The sequence below is a fragment of the Carcharodon carcharias genome, chromosome 1 (assembly GCF_017639515.1).
Source record: "Carcharodon carcharias isolate sCarCar2 chromosome 1, sCarCar2.pri, whole genome shotgun sequence".
NCBI classification, from domain to species: Eukaryota; Metazoa; Chordata; class Chondrichthyes; order Lamniformes; family Lamnidae; genus Carcharodon; species Carcharodon carcharias.
In genome coordinates this window covers 92,508,192-92,532,219 of record NC_054467.1, presented here as the reverse complement: position 1 = coordinate 92,532,219, position 24,028 = coordinate 92,508,192, and the positions used below count along the sequence as shown (strand labels likewise).

The 24,028-nt window shown below is 43.6% G+C and overlaps 1 protein-coding gene across 1 annotated transcript in view; it reads left to right on the top strand.

The window, feature by feature from the left end:
* The window catches only part of sec24d (SEC24 homolog D, COPII coat complex component), a 250,364-nt gene extending 226,724 nt beyond the window's left edge, over nucleotides 1–23,640 (top strand). The window contains exons 20-23 of the mRNA XM_041185982.1: nucleotides 6,286–6,465; nucleotides 12,621–12,812; nucleotides 15,306–15,395; nucleotides 20,032–23,640. Of these exons, the coding sequence (XP_041041916.1) occupies nucleotides 6,286–6,465; nucleotides 12,621–12,812; nucleotides 15,306–15,395; nucleotides 20,032–20,172 (603 nt within the window). The 3' untranslated portion in view covers nucleotides 20,173–23,640. The remainder of the gene's footprint in view (nucleotides 1–6,285; nucleotides 6,466–12,620; nucleotides 12,813–15,305; nucleotides 15,396–20,031) is intronic.
* Nucleotides 23,641–24,028: the final 388 nt, after the last annotated feature.

The following is a 24,028-nucleotide window of genomic DNA, read 5'->3' as shown; positions in this document are numbered from 1 at the left end:
ATCAGTAAAGAGCAGGGATGGTGGAACTAATTTGATACTTTCTAACCAAAGAGCTGGCACAGGGATGTTGGGCTAAAAGGTGGTCTCTGTTGTATTATTCTCTATTTCTATGATGGCAATACGAGCCACGTTTATGAAACCTGTCCTCAGAACTTAACCCTCTAAACCCAGGTATCAATCTGTGCTGCACCCCTTGAAACGCTAATATATTTTTCCTGAGATACAGTGCTCAGGACTGAATGCAGCATTCCAGATGGGGTCCAACCAAGGCTCCATGCAAATGAGGTATAGCTACATTCCCTTTGTATTTCAACCCTCATGAAATAAAGACCGACAGAGCATTTTTATTTTACCCTGCAGTGTAAAACATGCAGTCAGAACCAAAGTACGGGAACAGGATTATTTATTCTATTAGAAGTGGTTCTGTAACTTAACCATTGTTAAAGCAGACCAACATTGAAGTATCTGAAAATGAGTAACAAAATAGCGTATCTAACAAGTGTGTAGCCCGTACCACTCTTAAATCTAAAACTTAGCTCTATCAACAATTCACTCCACCAACTGAATTATTGATGACCAGCGGAGAGAAAGAATCTTGCAGCACAGTGTTCTACAGCTGAGAGGAGGGGTAATATGGGCTCTCAACATTTTTGTTACCAGCACCAGTGCCAACTTTGACTAATTAATAAGATGTGTGTCACATTGTCAAATTGAACAGTATCAAATGTCACGGAAAGAGTGACTTTCCCCTCTACTAAAATGGCTGTAAAATGTCAAAATTCACCCAAGTCTCAATTGTGATGAGTGAGATTGAGTGAAAGATAACTGTGGATAATTTATGTATGGGCAGTTGAGCACTAAACCACTTAAACTAAGAAACTAAAACCTATGAGCAAGTTGTAATGCTGCCCTATTATATACTATGTGAGTCACTGGAGTGTGATTTTTAATGAACTAATAACATTATCATCAGTTGCTTAAATTAGTGGCATTTTTTTAAACTACCATTAAGAGCTGTAAGACTATAATCCAGTCAAGTGGTTCATTTAGATCCCTAAATCATGAAAGAAGCTCAAGTGGTTTAGAAACATTTTTCAAACATCCAGTTTGGATTCCAGTTTTGCAAACTCAGCCAAGAAGCACAAAAAGTTTGGAAATATTTTCGGAACACCCAGTTCGGATTCAGTTCCCTTTGACGTATTATTATTTGCAATAAAATATACACAGCTTATGATGGTTCACTGAGCCTATTTGAAGAGCACCATTTCAAATGGACCAGAACTGCTGCCAGTTAATTACATTCCATTGAGTTGAGCAAAACTGATACATCATAGTATCACATGACAAGTCAAAATCTTCACAAGTGCTGAAGGATTATGCTGCTGCTTGACTGGCAGAATTATATTATAGGTTACTTTTCACCAGTCATTTTGTAGCACAATACATATTAGAAGTGCATTTATAACTATTCTTTTAACATTAGTGTTGCAATTGACTCTATTTCATAATTTGATCTATTTCGTAATGTTATTTCAATCTTTCATAGAATATGGTTTTGTTGGCAGGGTCAGCACTTATTGTCCTTTCCTGACTGCCTTTGAGAAGGTGGTGGTGAGCTGCCTTCTTGAATCGCTGTAGTCTGTGTGCTGTAGGTGCTTTCACAGCACTGTTAGCTAGCGAGCCTCAGGATTCTGGCCCAATGATGATGAAAGAAAAGCCAGTTTCCGAGCTCCTGCTGCCCTTGTCTTTCTATACAATAGAGTTTGTGCGTTTGTGAGGTACCATCAAAGAAGCTTGGCAAGTTGCTGCATGCATCTTGTATATGGTAGATACTGCTGCCACAATACCCTGGTGGTGGAAGGAGTGAATGTTTAAGGTGCTGGCTGAAGTGCCAATCACCAGACATCTTTGCCCTGATCTTTGGTTTCTTGGATGTTATTGGAGCTGCAGTCATTCAGGCAAATGGAGAGGATTCCACCGCACTCCTGACTTGTGCCATATAAATGTTGGAAAGAGTTTAGAGAGGCAGGAGTTGAGTTACTCACTGGAGAATACCTAGCCACTGACCTGCTGTTGTATCCACAGTATTTATATGATTGGTCCAGTTAAGCTTCTAGTTAATGGTAACTCCCAAGGATGTTGATGGTATGGGATCTAGTGATGGTAATACTGTTGAATGTCGATATTAAGTGGTCAGATTTTTTCTTGTTGGAAATACTAATTACCTAGTATTTCAGTGGCACTAATGTTACCTGCCACTTATCAGGCCAAGCCTCGTTGTCCCAAGTCTTGCTCCACATGGGCACAGACTGCTTCATTGTCTGAGGAGTTGCAAGTGGCAATGAACACCGTGCAATTATCAGTGAACATCCCCACTTCTGACGTTATGATGGAAGGAAAGTCACTAATGAAGTAACTGAAAATGGTTGGGCCTAAGGCACTCCTGAAGAATTCCTGCAGTGATGTCCTAGAGCTGAGGTGATTGGCCTCCAACAACCACAACCATCTTCCTTTGTGCTAGGCATGACTCCAACCAGTGAAGAATTTTCCTCCTGATTACCACTGCCTTCAATTTTACTGAGGCTGCTTGATGTCACACTCAGTCAGTTCCTACCTTGGACAGTCACTCAACCTCACCTCTGGAATTCGGCTCCTATGCCTATGTTTGAAGTAAGGCTACTAGGAATGGTCCTAGCTGAACCCAAACTGTACATCAGTAAGCAGATTATTGATAGGTGCCGTTTGATAACACTGCCTGTGACCCCCTTCCATCAGTTTGCTGATGGGAGTATGATAAGTCAACAGTTGGCCAGATTGGATTCACTGTTGTTTGTGAGCAGGACATGGCTGGGTAATTTTCTATTTTCAGGGTACATGCTAGTGTTGTCACTGTATTCGAACAGCTTAGACAGAGTCACAGCTAATTCTGGAGCACACGTCTTCAGTACTACATTCGTGATGTCAGGACAGCGTCTTTGTTGTATCTAGTGCACTCTGCCATTTCTTGATATGATGTGGAGTAAATCGAGTTGGCTGAAGACTGGCATCTGTGATGATGAGGACCTTAGAAGGAGGCTTAGATGAATCATCTTCATGGCACATCTAGTTGAAGATGGTTGAAAACCCTTCAGCCTTGTATTTTGCATTCACATGCTGCACTCAGCCGTCATTGAGGATGGGAATGTTTCTGGAGTTTCCTCATCATCCCACAAGTTACTAAATTGTCCACTACCATTCAGGACTGGATGTGGAGGAACAGCAGCACTTGGTTTTGATATGTTTATTGCTTAGCTCTGTCAACTGCATGCTGCTGCTGGTGTTCAACATGCATGTAGTCCAATGTTTTCGCTTCTCCAGCCTGGCAACTCATTTTTAGGTATGTTTCACACTCCTACTTCTACTATTATGCTCTTATGAACTCCCCATTGAGACAGGGTGGTCTGCTGGCTTGATGGTATTGGTAGGGTGAGTGATGTGCCAGGTCATGAAATTACATATTGTGGTGGAATGCAATTCTACTGCTGCTAATGACCTACTGTGCCTCATGAATGCCCAGTTTTGAGCTGCTATATCTGTTCTGAATTTATCCCATTTAAGTGTTTACATGCTGTTCTAACTGACCCTTGGTTTTTGAGAAAATAAATCTATACTTTGATAGTCTGAAGCTAACATCTGTTTCTGTCCAGTTTCATTAAAATAACTGATCATCTCCAATAATGGGCAGATAGATTGAAACCTGGCATAGTGGTATTGTCACTGGACTATGCTCTGGGGACCCGAGTTCAAATCCCACCACAGCAGATGGGGAAATTTGAATTCAACAAAAATCTGGAATTAGAAGTCTGATGAAACCATTGTTGTTAAAACCCATCTCGTTCACTAATGCCCTTTAGGAAAAGAAATCTACTATCCTTATCTGGTCTTGTATATAACTCCAGCAATGTGATCTGAACAAGGGTAATTAGGAATGGGCAATAAATGAGGTCAAGTAGGTTTTACCTTCTTATTGGTTCTCTCATCACCTGTCCCAGTTGGCCGATATGTCCTTCAGGATTCAACCAGACCAGTCAGTAGTAGTGCTGCTCCATATGATTGACACTCAAAGTACATTCTGTGCCTTTACTCCCTTCAGTGTTTCTTCCAAGTAGTAATCAATATGGAGGTGTACTGATGCATCAGCTGAGGGAGGGCAATAGGTGATAAGCCCTAGCAAGTTTCTTTGTCCATGTTTGGCATGATACCATGAGACTTCATGGGGTCTGAAGTCAATGCTGTGGATTCTTGGGCCACTCCCTTTGTTTATAAACACTGTGCCGCCATCTCTGGTGTTTCTGTCCTCTACTTGTCTGGTAGAACAGGACATTCTCAGGGATGGTGATGGAAGAGTCTGGGACATTCACTGTCATGTGTATTTCTGTGAGTGTGACTAAGTCAGGCTGCTGCTTGATTTGCCTGAGGGGCAACCCTCACAATTTTGTCACAAATCTCCACATGTTAGTGAGTAGGGCTTTGCAGGTTCAATGAGGACTGTGTATGCCTTTGTCATGTTCATTGTCATGTCATGTCCGCTGGTTTTATTCTTGTTGATTTTCAAAGTGGGTTGATACAACTTAGGGGCTTGATTGACAATCTCATAGAGCATTTAACAGTCATCCATATTGTTGTTCATCTGGAGTCACATATAGGATAAGGACAGCAAATTTCCTTTTAAGAGGCATTAGTGAACCTGAAGGGTTTCTACAACAATCCAGTAGTTTTATGATCACTAGTACTGATACCAGCTTTTTATTCCCGGTTTATTTAATTAACTGAATTTAAATTGCCCATCTGCCATGGTGAGACTTTAACAATTTTAACAACCCACCCACTTGCATAGAGTTAAAATCAGGCCCACATCTCTGGATAATTAGTCCAGACCTCTGGGTTACTAGTCCAGTCACATAACTACTATGCTACTGTACATGATTTCCTTAGGTCCAATGTTACTCTAATATAATAGGATTGTTTATGCCTACGTTTCTTTGGATGTAGCACATGCAGGGATAAAATCTTTGGGCATTTTACTGTTGTTAAACTATACAGCACAACAGAATTTTGGAATATATATTGAAAAATGACATAATTAAACACTATGGTATAGTTAAGCATTTATGTTGCATTCTGGCTGACCCTAAGGCCTGAATCTTTGGCTTGGCGAGCGGGGCAGGGCTGCTTCACCGAGGTGTAAAATGATGTGGGGTGATGTTGGGCGTGTGTCCCGATGTCACCGTGTGCCATTTAGATTTTCAGTTTGGTGGTCGTGCAGCTACTCGGCTGCGTACCCGCTGAACTGTCAAAGGCCTATTAAGGCTGTTTAAAATAACAATTAAGCAATTACCTGAGCTGGCCAGCCAACCTTAAGGTTGGCAGGCAGGCGAAAAGCCCAGACGGCCTTCTCATTTATCATGGAACCTCATCCACAAGCGGGATGAAGTTTCATAAATGATTTTAAATTTTCACACAAATTTTTGTTAAAATTAATACACATGTCCCAGCTCATGTGGCAGTTTCACATGAGGGGACACGTAACAAAAACTATTTCTCCACTTTATTAACCTTTAAAAACTTAAAACTAATCTTCCAGAGGCACCTTTGTGCCTCAGGGAGATTTCTGCATGCGCGCGAAAGAGCGCCTTCCCAACTCAGGGACCACCCCCCCCCCCCGCACAGGGAGCTCACAGCGCTTCCAAGTGCGCGTCACTTAATTGGCCCGCCCATATAAAATGGCGGCCGCAGCCAATCGGGGGCGCCGATCAGGTTCGCACCCACCTGCCTCTGCATAACCCCCCAACAGGGGGAGAATTCTACCCTAAGTGTTTGAGGAAATAAATCTATAGTTTGGTGGCCTGAAATTGGACAGAAACCAATGTTCATTTCAGGCCACCAAACTATAGATTTATTTCCTCTCTATTAATGGACTGATAGATTGAAAACTTAAACAGGAATAACCAGACATGAAGGCGCTTTTCAAATTTCCTGCCCTTGATCTGCAGTATGTCAGCTGACTGCTTTCAAATCATGTACTGGATTGTGTTGGACAGACTTCAAAACACGATTATTACTAATGCAGAACATTAAAAATATAATTTGCAAACAGAAATCATGTTATTTCTCATATAAAATGTACAGATCTATTGATCTCACATGGTGAAGAAATTTTCACTTGATTAAACAGAAATAAAAGTCTATCCTATTGCGTGAAGGATGCTTGTTATTAGTGAAGTGTGTTTTTGTTTTGTCCACCAGCTCATCCTTCCAGAGGCCATGAAGCTGCTGCCAGTCTACATGAACAATCTCTTGAAGAGTTACGTTTTACTGGGGAGCCCTGACCTTCCTACAGATGAGAGAGCTTTCCAAAGGCTGCTTGTCACATCTATGGATGTGGTTGGCACACAGTCCTTTTACTACCCACGGCTTTTACCCATCGTAAGTGAAAGAGATGCCTTTGTGTCCTCCATCAGGGGTTCTCCAGAAAACCTCTGAACAATGTAGCAGCTGTAATACATTTCTAAACATTTTTTCCCTGCCTTCCGTTGAGAATTGAGAGTTCCCTAGGAGTGCACCTGTGGAAAATTGTCCCTAAGAGAGCTTCAAGAAAACTATTATGATGTTGCTGCACATGGAGGCCAGGGAAATCTTACACCATTTTTGTGATATAAGGAACTTCCCATAAGATTGACAGGGATAAAATAAGACTATTTATTTATTATATCAAATGATTTCAGATGCTAAAGAAATCCTATATCTTATTAAATCATGCCTAAGTTTCCTCAGCTTTTGTTATCTGACTAAAAATAACAAGGTAGAAACAGGTTAGACTGCAATAGTCATTTTTAATTCTAAGAGGATTTGAAGTAAGCCAGAAGCCCTGTCAAAATACGCTAGTTTTTCATATTATGTCATAGAATAATAAATAACACTGTTCCTGTTTCATTTCTATCACATCGCAAGTCCTTGCATAATAGTCAATATATTAATGCTTCAAAAGAAGAAACCTGTGCGACTTGTAGAGGAATCATAGATGCTGTTGGAAATGTTGTTAACCATCAGTCAATATTTTATTTTATGAATTGCATCAGTGTTGAAGTCACTTTTTATCTCATGTTGTTCAACAAGGAATGAAAAGCTTAGGCCAATATATTGGCCTTGGAGGGGGTGTACTGAAGATTCATCAAAAAAATACCTGGGCTAAAAGATTTAAATTATGAGGACAGGTTACATAGACTAGGTTTATATTCCCTTGAGTTTAGATGATTAAAGAGTGATCTAACGAGTTAGAGAGAAACAGGTGGAAGGATCACGAACCAGTGCATAACAATTTAAGGTGATTGGCAAAAGAAACAATGAGCAGAATTTTCTGCCTGTCGGGCAGGCCATGCGGGCATGGGTGAACGTGGACCGATCGCCGTCCAGCTGCCATTTTACATGGGCAGGCCAATTAAGGCCCACCCAGCACAAATCGTGGCTCCCGAGGGCAGTGGGAGTGGGCGGGCAACAGCGGGACTGCAATAACTGCCGGGTCCAATGGCCACCCGGGGGCCTGTTTTAAAAAGTTGCTGCAGCCTTTCAAAGGCTGAGACTCATGGCCAGTGGAGGGGCTCCCCAGAGTGTTGCTGGTGAGCAGGTCAGGCAGGAGGGTAGGGCAGGGGGCACTGTGCCCCTCGTTTTTCAGACAATTGCCTTGCTGCCCTCATCAAGGAGGTGGCAGCATGGCAGGAGGTCCTCGTACCCCAGGACGGGAGGAGGAGGCCCCCTCCACATGACCAAATGTGCCTGGGAGGAGGTGGCAGAGGTGGTGAGCTTCCAAGACGTGGTGCGGCGCACCTGGATCCAGTGTCACAAACACTTCAATGACCTGTTGCGCTCAGGAACAGTGAGTGCCAGGTTGGCACTGATCACTTAACCCAGCAGGTAGGCTTTCCCCCCATGGTGTCCCCGCTCCTCCCCAAGTATGAGTGTAGTGACTGCATTGAATCATTGACGGCATGTGTCCTTTGCTGGGTGAGCCAGTAGATATTGCCCATGCCGAGGTCATCCTGAGAGGGTGGTGAAGGGATAGGTTCTGCCCCCGCAACATGTGGTACACTGAGACTCACATCACTGTTTTGGGGGCAGCCTCGAGGAGCTGGACCTGGGCGCAGTGCTGGAACTCCAAGGCATGTCAAAGTCAGGGTGATGACATGCTGGGAGGGGAGCTTCAAGGTGGCGTGGCACCAATTGATCTGCTGTCCTCTGTGCTCCATTTGCTTGCACTTCCTAGTTATGGAAGGTTAGACCGTGTGATGCCTAATGTGATGTAGGCAGCATTTGGCCAAGGGGGTGGCGGGGGGTGGGAGGTGAGAGAACATGCCTGGCATCTTCATGTGAGTGTTCGGCAGCAGCAGGGTGAGGAGCCATTGGAGCCCTGCGATGTCCCACTCTGGTTGGGGTGGGCTGTCTGTGAAGAGAGTCCAGGTACAAGAAGCACTAGTCAATGCTCTTTCCTCCTTTTCAGGAGAAGAATGCACATAGCGCAGCCGAGCGGTTAAGGACTGGTGGTGGCCTGACACAGTTGGCGATTCTCAGCCACTTCGAGCAGGAGGTCTTAGATTTGGAGACGCACCATCACCCAGGTCCACTGGTGTTGGTGAGGCTGGGGTGCCATGGGCAGGCATGTGTACCCAGCAGTGAAGTCACTATAGTTCTCCCAACAACCATGGCGGTGCTGATTGTTCAGTGATTGAAGTTTGCAACATGGCTTGACCATTGCTTACGGAAGGATGATCCAGGGGACAGGGATGCACATTGACATTGTATCCACGTTAACTGATCCAATGTTCTTGTTCTTCCTTTCAGCATCAGCGGAGCAGGGCCAGGAAGAGGAGCACCTGAGGGCCCTGAAGTCACAGACTCACCAGCATCACACCATCTCTGCCAGGCAGGCACCAGCGCAGATACTAGCACCTCGGTGGGAATTAGAACATCGGTTAATGTCCTGGGGCAGAGTGGTGAAGGCACTTCACAGTCACTAAAGGAGCTGGCGGAGACAGAGAGTGCCCATGGCATGTGCGGGAGCATCTGGGGGAGATACATGAGGCTATGCTTGAATTGGTGTTCATGTTGGAGGAATCTATGCGGACTATTGCCAAAGCAATGAGCCTTATGGCTGAGCGCTATGCGTCCTACATGGAGAGAGTGCTGATTCTTGTGGAGAGGCTCCCCCGGGAGATCAATCAGGGCTTCCTGGGGATGCGCTTGGACCAGCAAGCCCATTGGCATTGACCTCAGCTGGTCATTGCCAATGTGGGACATGGTCTGGGCACCAAGTTTCCCAGCTCGATGCCCATCCATCCACGGTGAGCAGGGAGGTACGAAGCGACCTCACATCGGCGCAGCAGCTGCCTGTCACCTCTGTAGGCTCCTCTCAGGGCGCTCCGGATGAGGGCAGCAGCTCCTCCACTCCTCGGCCAATCACCGTTGCATCCGGTGAGGCTGCAATGACTGGGGAGGTGCCAGCTGTGGACCTGGCAGCTCCCTCCCAGGCGGGGCCAGCACAGGCTCCACGGGCCAGAGGACGACCGCCAAGGTCATCGAGGCCAACAGGACAGTAGAGTGAGCAGGCTGGCTCAGACGCCACTCCCAGCAAGGGCTCAGCACCAAGACGTATCACCCGAAAGCATAAACATAAGGCACCTTAGGCACACCACGGGTTTATCACTGGTGCTTTTGTGTTGGCCCGCAATGAGGTCTTTATGAATTGGTGTAATTTTTAACACCTTTGTCATTTTGTTTTCTTAAGTTCCTTTTGTTATAATATTAAATTCAGATGTCACCATGGCTGAGGGTGTCTCTTTTCTTCTGCAGGTGGATGGTTTCCAAAAATGTTATGAGAGTTTTGTGGGACATTCAGTTTTATTAACAAGGCCCTTAGTTAATGTTCCTAACCAAGCAGATTTTGCACTTAGGTATTGTACAGAGCATACAGCCCAGGCTTGTTCTGGTGGACCATATGTAATGTGCTAGCTGAAAGGTTTGTTGGATTAAAGCCTCCCAGGTGTCCCTGCCTCCCTGGAGTATGCCCGGGTCAGTGTCTACCCTCTCAGCATTTCCCTGTGCATGCTCATCCTCAGACTCACTGCTGGACTCATCATGGGTAGCCGCAGCCACTGTGTCTATGTCTTCATCGTCCACAGCATCCCCACTTTCCAGCACAAGATTGTGGAGAGCACAGGATGCAACCACCATCAGCAACATACAATCTGGGGGGGTGCTAAAGTGCACCCCCTGAGCGGTCCAGGCATCAGAAACGCATCTTAAGAAGACCAATGACTCTCTGCACCAGAGCTCTTGTGGAGGCGTGGCTCCTATTGTATCATTGCTCAGCTTCTGTTCTTGGATGGCGGAGAGGCATCATGAGCCACCTTCCGAGGGGATAGCCCTTGTTACCCAGCAGCCATCCATCCAGCCGGGCTGAGCACTGAAGAGTACTGGCACCTTGGAGTGTCCGAGGATGTAGGCCTCGTGGGAGCTGCCTGGGTACCTTGCACAGCGTTGTAGAATCAGCATCTTGTGATCACACACTATCTGCACGTACATGGAGTTGAAGCCCTTCCTGTTGACAAAGGCACCGGGCTCACTTACTGGCGCTTTGATGGCCACACGTGTACAGTCTAAAGCACCTTGGAAGCAGGGGAAGCCAGCAATGGCTGCAAAGCCTCTGGCTCACTGTGCCTGGCTTGCCTGGTCCCAGCAGTAGTGGATGAAGGTCAGTGCATGCCTGAACAGAGCAATGTGACCTACTTGACACAAGGTTGAACAGCTGATTGGGAGACACCGCAAATATGCCCCACCAATCCCTGGAAGGAGCCACAGATATAGAAATTGAGGGCAGCTGTGACCTTTAGAGCCACTGGCATGGGGTCTCCATCCATACAGTTCGTGGAGATCTCAGGCCCAATCATCTGACACAGTTGACTGTCACCCTTGAGAGATGGAGCCTCCTTCGGCACTGCACCTCAGACATATTGAGGTAGCTGTTTCGCCGCCTGTATACCCTGGCAGCAGGATAGTGGCATCTTCTGCAGCCCCTTCCACCTTAGACTACCTCTTGGCCCTGCACCCCTTGTGCCTGCGCCTGACCTCCCAAAGATGGCTTCCCTGGAGACTGAATGTGCCTCCTCCCCCTTCTAGCCCTTCCTTCCTCAGAGGAAGTGCCTCCAGTGGAGAGTTCAGCTCCCATTCCCAGGCTAAGAGAAGGCTTCCTGAAACCTGCAGGCCCAAAAAAGATCCCTCATTGCAGAGTGCTGACCGAAGGTTGTGAGTCCAGACCAAGCAGTTGGTGCAGATCACACAGGCAAGTATCAGTAACTTTGAAAAAACAATATTTGACAGCACACTCGGGACCCCGCTGCGCCCTCTTATCCAGCCCATGGATGAGACTTATACGGATATGTCCTGCCCGTTACGCCCGTGCGCCGATCCACAGATCACACGGGTGCTGAAAAATTGCCGTCGATTGGTGCCTCAAGGGCCTTAAATGGCCCATTAATTAATGACAGGCGCGCATCAGAGATCAACACGCACACACCCAACGAAATATCACGATGGCGCGCAGTGACATTGGGACGCTCACCTGACGTCATCGCACATCATTGTATGCGCGGGTGTGCGGCCCACCCCCCGCACACCAACAGGAAAATTCTGACCAATGACAACATGAGGAAAAACTCATTCATGCAGCAAGTGGTTAGGATCTGGAATACACTGCATGGAGTCATAGAGTCAATGAGATCCACATCACAGTAAAAGCCCCCTCGGCCTATTGCGTCTGTGCCGGTCAAACAAGTACCTAACTATTTTAATTCCATTTTCCAGCACTAGGCCCATAGCCTTATGTGCTGTGGCATCGCAAGTGCACATCCAAATACTTCTTAAATGTTATGAGGGTTTCTGCCTCTATCACCCTTTCCGGAAGTGAGTTCCAGATTCCCACCACCCTCTGGGTGAAAAAAATCTGCCTCACATCCCCACTGCCCGAGAGTATGTTGGAGGCAGATTCATTTATGGCTTTCAAAAGAGAAGTGGATTATTATCTGAAGAGGAAATACTTGCAGGGCTACAAGGAAAAGGCCAAAGAGTGGCACTAGGCAAATTGCTCTTGCAGAGAGCTGGCACACACACAATTGGCTGAATGGCCTCCTTCTGTGCTGTAACTACTCTATGATCCTAAGAACTACTTCCCCTGGTGGGAAGAGTCCAGAACAAGGGGGCATAACCTTAAAATTAAAGCTGGGCTGTTCAGTGGTTATGTCAGGAAGCACTTAGGGTAGTGGAAATCTGGAACTCTCCCCAAATAAGCTGTAAGCACTGGGTCAAGTGAAAACTTCACGGATGTTTTTTAGATTTTTTATTAGACAAAGGCTTTATGGAAGATGGAAGTATGGTGGATAAAAGTGGAGTTAAGGTACAGATCAGCAATAATCTAAATAAATGGTTGAAAAGCCTAGAGAGGCTGAATGGCCTATTCCTGTTCCCACATTTCATAGATTAATGCACAGCCTCCATCTACTGACACAGCTGAACACTTCTCTGTTTTATAACAGCACAAGATGGATGTAAATAGTGAGGAGTTTCCTGCTGCTGTCCGGTGCTCAGAAGAACGTTTAGCTGATGGAGGAATATTTTTGTTGGAGAATGGGATAAATATGTTCCTGTGGCTAGGATTGAATTCTCAACCTGAGCTAATTCAAGGCATCTTTAACGTACCCTCGTTTGCACATATCAACACAGACCTGGTAAGTCATGTGTTCTTAACATTCAAATTTTAAATTGCTATAAGTAATCTTGCTCCCCTACCCCATGTACTAAACTAAATTATATTCTTGGAGAAAGAGGACTACAGGTGTATTGGTATGAGAAGTGTAATAAATTATCTGTAGCAATTGACCAAAATGTTTGTATTTGCTACCTAATTTGTAATTTTATTCATATCGAACAGGATAGCTCAGAATTTCCTCAGAGCTGCTCTTGCTTCACTGCAAAACCCTCACTAAAAATGTATAGAAACTCCATTTACTCACGTAAACATGATTTCCTGATGCACTTCCGGTAACCTTATGGTGAGACCTTATGGAGCAGCCCTGAGAAAAAATGGATGCTAAATAACAAGTTCCCTTGCTGGTTTTCTTGCTCATCTGATCTTCACTATGGTATTGTATGAGAATCTCCAGAGATCATTATTGAAGCAGAGTTCCTGCTGATTGACATATTTCAGTGTATGAAACCTCTTCCCTCAACTATTCCTGCAGTGGAATGCAGCAATGGTGATTATTCAATACCTTGATTATAGTGATTTTAACATGCAGAATGTCCTGAGCTAGGGAAGAGAAGTTAGGGCAAGTGATTGAAAGCTTGTGAGGAAAGCTGAGTTTTGAGAATTTTTTTGAGGGGAATGAGAGAGTTGGAGTGATGGCATGGTTTCATAGGGCAATATTTCACCTGCATTTCTGAACTGGAGCGATTATTCCGAAAACATTGAAAGATGAATGCATTCTGGAAAGAGGCTTTAGTGCCTGAAGAAACAGGCTAGGCGGCTCTGCTGGATATCAAGAAGAAAGAAAGAATTGCATCAATATAGTGCCTTTATCAACCTCACTATATCCCAAAGTACTTTACAACCACTTGAGTACTTACAAAGTGTAGTCACAGTTGTAATGTCAGAAATGTGGCAGACAGTTTGTGCACAGCAAGCTCTCACAAACAGCAATGTTACAATGACCAGATAATCTGGGTTTCAGCGATGTTGATTGAGGGATAAATATTGGCCAATACACTAGGGAGAACTCCCCTGCTTTTCTTAGAAATAACACCTTGGGATCTTTTGCATTCACCTGAGAAAGCAGACAGGACCACGGTTTAACCTCTCATTCTTAAGATGCACTTCTGACAGTACTGCCACACGGCATTGATCAGCCTAGAACTTTGTCCTCAAGTCAATGAAATGGGACTTGAATCCAACCTCTGACTCAGACAAACTGTTGCGTCACAGGTAGCACTTGTAAATATTTCACTTAAATATTTATTTTATTGACTCCAGGGACAGGATTTTGCCCGTTAGTTGGGACCCCTACATCCAGCTCAGTTGAGGTCACAGCCCTGCACTGTGTGGGGGAACTGTCACCTGGCAGTGATTTTTGATCAATTAGTGGCCAGAGGGCAGGTTTGCCATCAATTAGGTTCAGCAGGAGAGTTCTCTAAGTTGAAGGGCCAATAGAAAACCCTTTAGCACTGAGAAGCAGTAGCTTGCAGTTCAGGTAAGTGAGAGAGAGAGAGAGTGCCCCCAATTCGAAGTGCCCTCTCTCCAACTTCTTAAAGTTTTAAATTAAAAAGTACACTCAGCAGCCAGGCCACCATTGTGGAATGGAAACTCTTCCATAGGGCAGCTTGCAGCTGTAGCCATGGAGGCAGGGTGAGCCTCAAAGCCTGTCTGGAGCGCTAGCCTCTGTGCAGCCAAGCAGCTGCCCCCAGGCGGGTGGCCTAGTCCCTGTGCCACAAGGCCCAGAGGCTGATTGGAAAATTTCAGTTGGCTTCTGACAATAGGCTTTAATGGGGCTGTAACTGCCCTTAATTCGTAGGGTAGCCCTGCCACCCCACTTTACTGCCTCTGGAAAAATGGCCTAGGCCGGGATGGTGCCAGCAAACTGACTCACCAGCAAGTAGTGTGAAACTCCACACCAGCCCACCTCCACACTCAGCTCCATTGGGGCCTAAAATGCCTGCCCCAGTATTCAGATATTTAGCACTTTCAAGAATGTATAGTGCTAGTGTGGTAGGAAAGCTGTACAAGTGGCAAATTTATTCAACTTTTCTGTCTCACTGGGATACAGTGGGAAACCCATCCTAGTATTGAAGCTTAAGGGCAGTTCTTTGGAAAGTACAAATATTGGGCTCCGATTGAAATATTCAAAGGACTGCCATTGTCTGAAAACAGAAGTCCAGCTATTTGAGATGCTGGAGGGGGGTGTGGGGAAGCTAAGAGTTAACAGTTTTTCATTTCAAATTGGAAAAATTGGAATCAGATTATGATTATTGCCAGCCTTCCCATTATTTATGTAAAATGTACATGAAAGTAGCAATGTCTTTAGCACTTCTGTAAGGGGCAGGTGCACATTATAAAATTACATACTGGTCTTAGGCCTAACGTAACCATCTGAAAATGGGTGGTAATCACCTGAGAATACTACTCAGCACTTTGACTTGAACAAAGCCTAACTTTCACTTTGTTACAGATATCATTACCTGAACTGGACAACCCGTATTCAAGGAAAATTAGGTCGATCATTGCCAACATAAGAAACCAGAACCCTTATTCCATGAAGGTAAGCAGAGGTGTTAATAATTAGTAGGTTCTTTTTGAGAGGTCTTTTAATAGTTCATTCTTTATTTAATTGCCGGTTTAGTTGTGGTGCAGTAACAATAGATGTCATTTAAGATTTTTTAATTGGTAATATTAAACAAGATCCTATTTGATGACCTGTATGTCCTCGAAGCATAAGATAGTAAGATGTAGGGTTGCAATGATGGCCTCCAGTACTAGGCGGTGAAAGTTCCCCTGCAAGACCAGTGGGGTCCTTCTTTAACTAAAGAACTCAGCATCCCAGTTAGGCTCCGATTGAAATTTTACATCATGCCCTAGCAGGGAAGGTGCTGCGGCTTTCCCACCTGGTTTAGGTCTGTCATTAGAGGATTGGCAGCAGAAGAGGCTATTCAAAGTAAGTGCTTTGCTTTCTTTCTTGGGGCCTTGAGAAGCAAGAATATAGTTCAGATCTCCTCTGCACTAATCCACCTAACTGCCTGTAGATGACCAAGGGCTGCCTGATTTTCCACAAGCCATCAACTCCCCCCTCCCCCCAATTCAACCAGTGGCATGTTAATGAGGCAGTTAAATTCCTGTGGTCTTATTCTGCTGCAGTGAGTGGGAAATTAACTGTCTCCCTTGGTTTCTTGCGAGAAACCTGCTGAGAGTTGAAAGTTAGGCCCACGAAGATAATATCGATAAATTTTCTGCCTGCTTTCCATGAATGAAATATGAACAGGCAGAAATGTGGGGAGCCACTCACCCCCACTGATTCCAGTCTCTTTCTGCCATGTCCCTATAATAACCCAAACTATAGTTAGGAGTTGTATGTTAGGAAATATGTTCAGAAAGTCTGCTAGCTCAGAAGAAGGGTCATACAGACTCAAAATGTTAACTCCATTTCTCTCTCCACAGATGCTGCCAGACCTGCTGAGCTTTTCCAGCATCTTCTGTTTTTATCCCATGATAACCCATTATTTTGAATAGGAAAGCAGGACACAGCAAGGCAAAATCCTGTTTTAAATATGCATATCAGACCCTGTTGACCTGAGGCCCTAAGAGGGCACAGTGTCAGCTTCCCTGTCAGGTAAACTTTGCAGGGGGCTGAATCCTGGGGCAAAAAAGGCTCCCCAGAAGGGAAAAAACAGTAAAAACTGGGAATAATACTGGCCCGAACTGGTCTTGTATACCTTAAAATGGAACAGCAGTGAAAATTGGGAAATAAGTGTACTGGTCCAAACTGTTTCTTCCTTCTGGGCCTGAAGTGTTAAATTAATTTTTCAGGTTTGTGGTGTGCCAGGAGGAGCACTCCTGCTCCACCAAAGCTTCCAAAGAAGAGTTGTGTCTCCCTTACATGGGCTACCCTCAGTTGTGGTCAGACGCCGCACCTCAATCACAACCCTTATCTCTTTCAACCTGTTCCCCTGCTCCCCTTCTATTTGTGACTTTGAGCCTTTCTCCTCACTAACTGCCACCAGTCCCCTGCTGCATGTTAGTATTCCCACCCTCCAGCCAGGCAGTCAGTTTGGCGTGAAAGCTGCAGTAGGTTATTTAATGCCTCCTCTATCTCCCCGACCTTCACTTGTTTTGCCTGCACTACCATGCTCCCCCAGTTCCCCATTATTATGTGGGCCCAGGTATTTCTTGGCCCCTCCTGTTCAGCTTTATATTTCTTCTCTAATGGTGAGTACACGCCTTTGGTGGTACTCTGTGGTCTTTTTTTGCTTTCTGGAGTATTGGCAGAAAGTGACTTATCTAACTGTAGAACTTGAGAGATAATTTCAACAGAACTGTTACTAATGGATATCATAAATCATATTGGGAGCGCACAAGCAATATGTAAATATAAGGATCTCAGCAAGTGTCAGCCCCCTCTGTGCATCGAAACATGAAAGCCACTGGCACAAATGTGCTTCTATAGATCAAGAGGCGCATTTTCCACCCACAAAGGTGTTAAATTGTGATTACCACCACTTTGCCTTGATTTGTGCTAAGCTTGGTAAGTAATGGACATCATGGAAATGCTGAAAGAAAACTCCAGTTGCATTTACTCTGTTTATAAACACATTTTACCATGTAAAACGATGTCCCAAGTTTCAGAGGCTGGAAGATGGTATCATAGTATATTTAATAAACAGAGAACAATGCATGTTCCACTGGATCATTTGAAGCACGATAATAGAAGAGAAATGTTATGAGAGAGGAGTTCCATAAAGCGAAGGATATTTTCTTACTCAAAATAAAACATGAATGTTGTAATTGAACATTTACAGCTGCCTGGTTATGGACATTCTTTTCACTTGTGATTTCCCACTGCACCGTACCCCGACCCCGCTGGCTCATACCTCACCCCCTGCCCTGCCGACCATCCTCCCACCATTGCTGATTTATTGATTTCAGCTGCACGCTGTTGGAGAGATGCTGAGACAACACTTGGCACTTTCCCAAAGCAGAGGAGGAAAAATTGGCAAGAGTGTCATATGGACTTTTTCTACAGTTCTTAGCAATCTGCTTGAGCATCATTGATGGAAGCAGCGGTCACACTGCCTACCAGCCCTCTTCATTACTGTTACTGTCTATCCTGGGGACACTTGAAAATATGGCAATAAAATAACATTTGTGGAGAATGGGAGTGAGATAGAGCTATATCCCTTCCTCAATTAAAAATGTGGCAGTTTGCAAACTCATATATCCTTTGATATTCACGTGCAAAAATATGAGTAAAAATAACTTCAGTTAATGTTTACAATCGTTATTTTTCGGATTTTTTTCCAATAGCACTGTTGGCACACCTACACCACATGGACTGCATCGGTTCAAAAAGGCAGCTTTCCACCGCCTTCTCAAGGGCAATTAGGGATGAGCAACAAATGCTGGCCTAGCCAGCAATGCCCACATCCCAAGAAAGAATTTTAAAATTACATTAAATTGGAATTGGAAATACGTAGCATATAATATTGTCTATATTTGCCCCAAATGTTGTATATTTGAAAACCTTGTTGAAGTTCTGACCTGGATTTTTACTGAGTCAGGATGACTCTAGAGCCCTTTAAAAATGATTGGCAGATCCTGATTTCAGGATTCCCGACCCCATTCTTGAGGTTTCTAATATTCAGGAATGCCTTTTAAGGGTGCTGACTGGTTTGGGTCAAAAGCCCCCACCCTGCATTCTCTACCTGACCAGTTCCATTTCCTGTCCTATACCCCCGCCATTTTCATGGAGTCCGGCCAACATTTCAAAGAGTCATGGTTCATAGCACCTCAGAGGTGTTGTGAACCAAAGTCTGCATGAGGGACCTTTTTGAAAGGTAAGTTTGTAAGGTAAGGTCATCATTATGCACCCAATGCCAAGATATGCTCCCCCAAACAACCCCTATCGCTCTTCATGTCCCCATGCCAAGCTAAACCCCCCAAATAACTCCTATGGCCCCTCATGTCCTCTTGCCAAGCTATGCCTCCCAAATAGTTCCTGTGACTCCTCATGCACCGATACAAAGATATGACCCACACCCTGCAAGCAACCCCTATTGTCCTTCATGCCCCCCTGTGCCAAGCTATGGCACTGCCATGCCCATTCACCCACTATACACTGGATAGAAGCAATAAATCTTATAGTGACAGTAGAACGTGTAAAAGAAAAGCTTTAAAGAAACAGTCCTTCGTTCATAAAATTAGCTTTTACTACAGCCCAATAAAATAGGTCAATGAATTTATGGGCTCTCAGCCAAGCCTTATTATGTATTCTTGATTGAGAGCACAGAAATCCATTAAAACACCTGAGCCCCAGAGAAAACATTGCATGATTGACAGCTCTGGCTCTCTCTGACCTTTTCTGTCAGCTTCACAATGTTTTCTTCACAATATTTATTTACAGAAGATAAAGAGGTTTCAAGTGCTTGCAATTTGTGCTATTGAAAGTTTAAAGGATCTGAATGATTAACACTTTTATTGCCCTGTAGTAAAAGTTTTTTTTATACATCCTAATGTCACTGTAGTGTTCATTGCTTCTATACAGTGTATAGCATGTGAATGAGAATGGGAGCACCATAGCTTGGCATAGGGGGGCAAGAGGGGCCATAGCAGTAGTTTGGGGGACATAGCTTGGAATGAGGGATCATAGGGGGTGAGTGGCATCAATGGGGCATGTGGGGTGAGGACTGGAGGGCTTTTTTTATTATTTTAAGTGGGGCCAAGTTCCACAGCACTGAATCAGGCCATCTAAACCGCTCGCCTCTGCACCTCAGCTGGCCCAACTACAGCCCAGACTTGCTCCCCACCCCTCCCCCACACAACAAAAACCCTGTCCTTGCAGGCATTTCTCCTGAGGCAGGCGGAGCGATCCAGGAATTTTCCTGACTTCCGCTACCCACCTTGAGGATGAAAACCCAGGCCACGACGTCTTTTGAAAATTCTTTACAGTTTCTGTCAGTTCTGAGCTATATTTTTTAGATTAAATTACTTCGAGTTTGTAAACAAAAGTAGCACAGAATCCTTCATTATCAGGGAAAAAGAAGTGCTGCTTATTCAAGGTTTAATAATGCTTTTATAATGAAGTATTCAAGTGAGGTCGTAAGGAGTTATATCAAACTAAAGGAGTGTTTGCAACAAATTGTGTAGCTTGAAGTTTAACTCTGACTATCTTTTCTTTCTATCTGCAGTTGATAATATTAAAGCAAAAAGATAAATCAGAGGGGATCTTCAGGCAATTCTTGGTGGAAGATAAAGGCTTGCATGGAGGAGCTTCTTATGTGGATTTCCTCTGCTATGTACACAAAGAGATCCGTCAACTCCTCACCTAAAGCCCTCAACCCATAGCCAGGAATGACTTTTTATTCAACCTCACAGGAAAAAAGGGACCGTGTAAACTACATACGTTTAAAATTTGCATCAGTGTATTTTCTTCATAACTTTTGTTGTCAGGCCTTGAGTTTTCTTAAGACAAAACCTGTTTTGAAGTTACTAGAAATCTAGTATTTACTATTTTATAACAAGTCCGTTGTTAGAATCAAAATCCACTGATAAAAATGTAGTTGATATTAATACATATATATGCATATGTGTACAATTGACAGTATCAGTACTCTCATCCGTGTATGCGGTTATGCCTAGGCTGATTTAAAACTGTGACTCCTTCATTGCAATGTCAGAACATTGGCAGTAACAAACCACTAAGTTTGCCACATGGTGATAAATCAGTCAATTTTTTTTTATTTTTAAACAATTTACCCTGCAGCTGCGTGTTTGTTTCTGATCAACTGGATGTGTGGGGAAGACAAAGAGGAGCAGTTGGTAATTCCTGCACCAAAGCAAAACTGCAATGAAGTAGAACAATGTCATCCAAAGTATTTATATGATGCCAGTTGCCAGAGATTAGGCCAACAGTTGTTCTAGATGTTCTTTACAATATATGAAACTTCTGATAGTGTAATTGCAAGGTGATAAAGAGTAACAAAAAGAAACTAGCCAAGAACTAAGCATTAGCAGTAAGTCTTAATTTCAAGTTGGTTATTTTTGACAATAATTGGACAAGTCCATTTCTTTAATCAACTCTCTAACTATTCCTACACGTGATTAAGAAATAATCAAATTGTATTCTTCCAGTCATTTACCCCTAACATCAAACCCCCTGAGGTTATTGCTGCAATTGAACAATAATAAGATAGAGTACTGAAAAACCTTGTCATATCAGGGTACGCACATTTTTTCTATTATGCATCATCCGCAAAAATTATTTTCTGTATTTTTATTAATAATACCTATTTCCAAGTAGAGTTAGAACAATGTACAAAACTATAAACTATTTCTTTCTTTCATAATATTGGGTAAATCAACTAAAGTAATCTTGTATTTTTTGTGCAAAGGGCCAACTGTCTTAGATTGTCCTCTTGTGCATTTTTCTCTTTACATGGTGCTAATGCTGCATTTCTTAAGCATCAGTAATGGGCAGTGTGCTGAGTTTACTTCAGAGCAGTGCATGTTGTTGTCATTCACATTGACTTAAATTTTATACATAGGGTTTCCATTCCTGATTGTCATTGCTGCTTCTTTTATGGGACAACATTATTTGTCAAGTCACACAGTGTTTGACCTTTCCTAAGCACAGTATTAAGTGATAAGGAATGACATTATAAATAACCTCTCATCAAAGTATAAAATTAGCAATTGCCAGACAACATCATCATCTTGCAGGGCTGATAGTACAACACAGATGACTTTCATAATCTGCAATTGCTGCAACTTTCAAAAGTATAATCAAAGTGAAGGATGGGGTCAGGGTTGGTGGTGGAGTTGGTCGTGAAAAGCAGTCAAATTAGAACTACTCATTCACAAGAAGTGTGTCACCAGGGCCAAATTAAAATACAGTTGAAAGAAAGGATGAAAGGGGCTAAATAATTCACAGGTCATGTTCCAAGCACTTAAGCTAGGTTTGTGTTCACTGGTGCTGACCGAGTGGAGTATGTGGGGTTAGCAGGAAGAGACCTAATCTACTTGGAACTGGCAGGTACCTCTACTAATAAAGGTGCATCTCTAGCTCAGCGCAGAAAAGAAGTCTAGTCCCTGGCTACTACCAGGCTGTGCACTTGAAATCAGACTGCACATCATACTGGCGTGAGCGCATGCAGTGACCAGTCATGATCCAATATTGGAATGGTGCTTCAAACAGGCATGAGGCCCCAGATTTGTATAGGCAATAGACTTAGCCCTCATTTCAAGCTGGCACCCTGAATCACTTCAGCACACCCTAACAAGCATGATGTGATGTGCTGTGCATAGTGATGTAAAATGAAAGCAAGTGGCACACTGCCAATTGGATGCTTCAGCGCCCATCCCTTGCCCAAAACCAGTACTGCTTGATCCAATTTCCAAGCCTTTGTCTCAGCCCCTGTTCTATAATTTGCTCTGTATGAGGAGGATGTGGGCACACAGGAAACCAACCACCAGAATAGGCAGAGAAATGGCTCCACCAGTCTCCACCATTTACTTGGGAGTTCCACCACTCTCTGACTGGAGTTATGGCAGGCCAGTGGAATCCCCAAGGAATTTTATCCCTAACTATTGTGATACATGAAAATAGGTAATAACACAGTTAAATAAATTATTAAAAATATTATGTATGAACAAGTAGGGCAGATAGGAAGCTCGTGAGTGCAGAATTGAAACTCGTGTGCTGCCCTACCTCCCACCCATGCTTGGTTTTAATGAGGAGAGCGCCTTCTAATTTCTGTTGTTAAAATTTCATACACTTAATTCCATACATTTTTCAAAATACACAGCAGATGTTAACCGAGTTAAATATATGTAAACAAATACAAACTACAATGAAAGGTTTAATAACTGAATTAAAGCAACTCTTTATTTTTCAGATTTGGTACATAAAACGGGATGTAATAATGAAATTTATTTTGGGGAGTATTGGAGGAGAGTAAACAAGTATAAAAATGGTTGCCATTCCTGCAACTTTGAAAATCCGTCACTAGGGTAAGCAATCTTTGGTGGTGTGTAGTTAGCGAGGAGGGAGAGGAAGGCGAATGGTTCATAAAAGCCATTGACTGATGATTTTATTTATCCCTGAGTCATTGTTTCGATCAGGTTTATGCTGTTAAAGGCAATTTGTCCTATGATGGTGCACAGCACAGAATATATGTTGATTGATGTGGGCACTTGGTCATTTTTCATGTAATTTGTGAAAAGGTTAGGCATTCAAATGAAGTATCATGCTTATAATTCTTAGCGACCAGCAGACATTCATTTCATGACCACCATTAAAGCGTCCAGTGATTTAAAATATTGTCATATAAAATGACAGGGGAAGTCTTTAATACATTTAATATATTCAGCTTATGTCATTTTGAATTATAATATGCATAAACACTCAGTTATGAAATCCTGTGATATTGAGATGTCAGCTTTATTTTTGCTGAAGTAGCTGCAGTCATCTAGAATCATAAGGGTTGCATTCCCATTTACATGCATAAGGCAAATTATACATTCAAAATAAAATCAATTTTTAGCTTTGTAAATCTATTTAATAAGTAGTGGTTGCTCTTCAATGTAGTTAGCTGCAAATGTCAATCGTTAAAGAAACCTTGCAGTTTCGGTATTTTTGCAGCCAAGAGTAAGATGAGGTATGCGTGAAAGAATAAAGTGCTTGTAATTCAGACCATAACATGACTTTTCTGTCATGTTTTTTATTATGCAATTTTTTTACCCTGTTATTAATTGTTAATAGGAAAATTGCAAATAAAAATGAGTGCCTTGTACTAAAACAGTGTTCACCTGATTTTGTCATAAAAGAAAATAAGGAAGTAATTTGTAATTATATAATGTCTTCCTCAGTTTGCCCCAAAGCAGTTAATAGATGGTGAATTGAATTTTAGTGGGACAGAAGTCCCACTGCTAGGCCAGAAGTGGGAGGCAACTCCAGTTCAACTGACAGCGGGACCTTGGGAACCACATACTGGCAGTGGCCTGAGAGATGCTGCCCAGTGCGAGGGCCAGCAGCAGCCTGAGTAGTGCAATGGAGCACCCTAATAGGAGGGCCACCACCCTCACCGTTCCCTCCCCCTTCAGGATCCTTTTGGAAGGCCACTAGTTTTCACTGAGTAGTCTCCCTACATTACAGTGGGCTACCCTGACTTGGACAAAATAGCCATA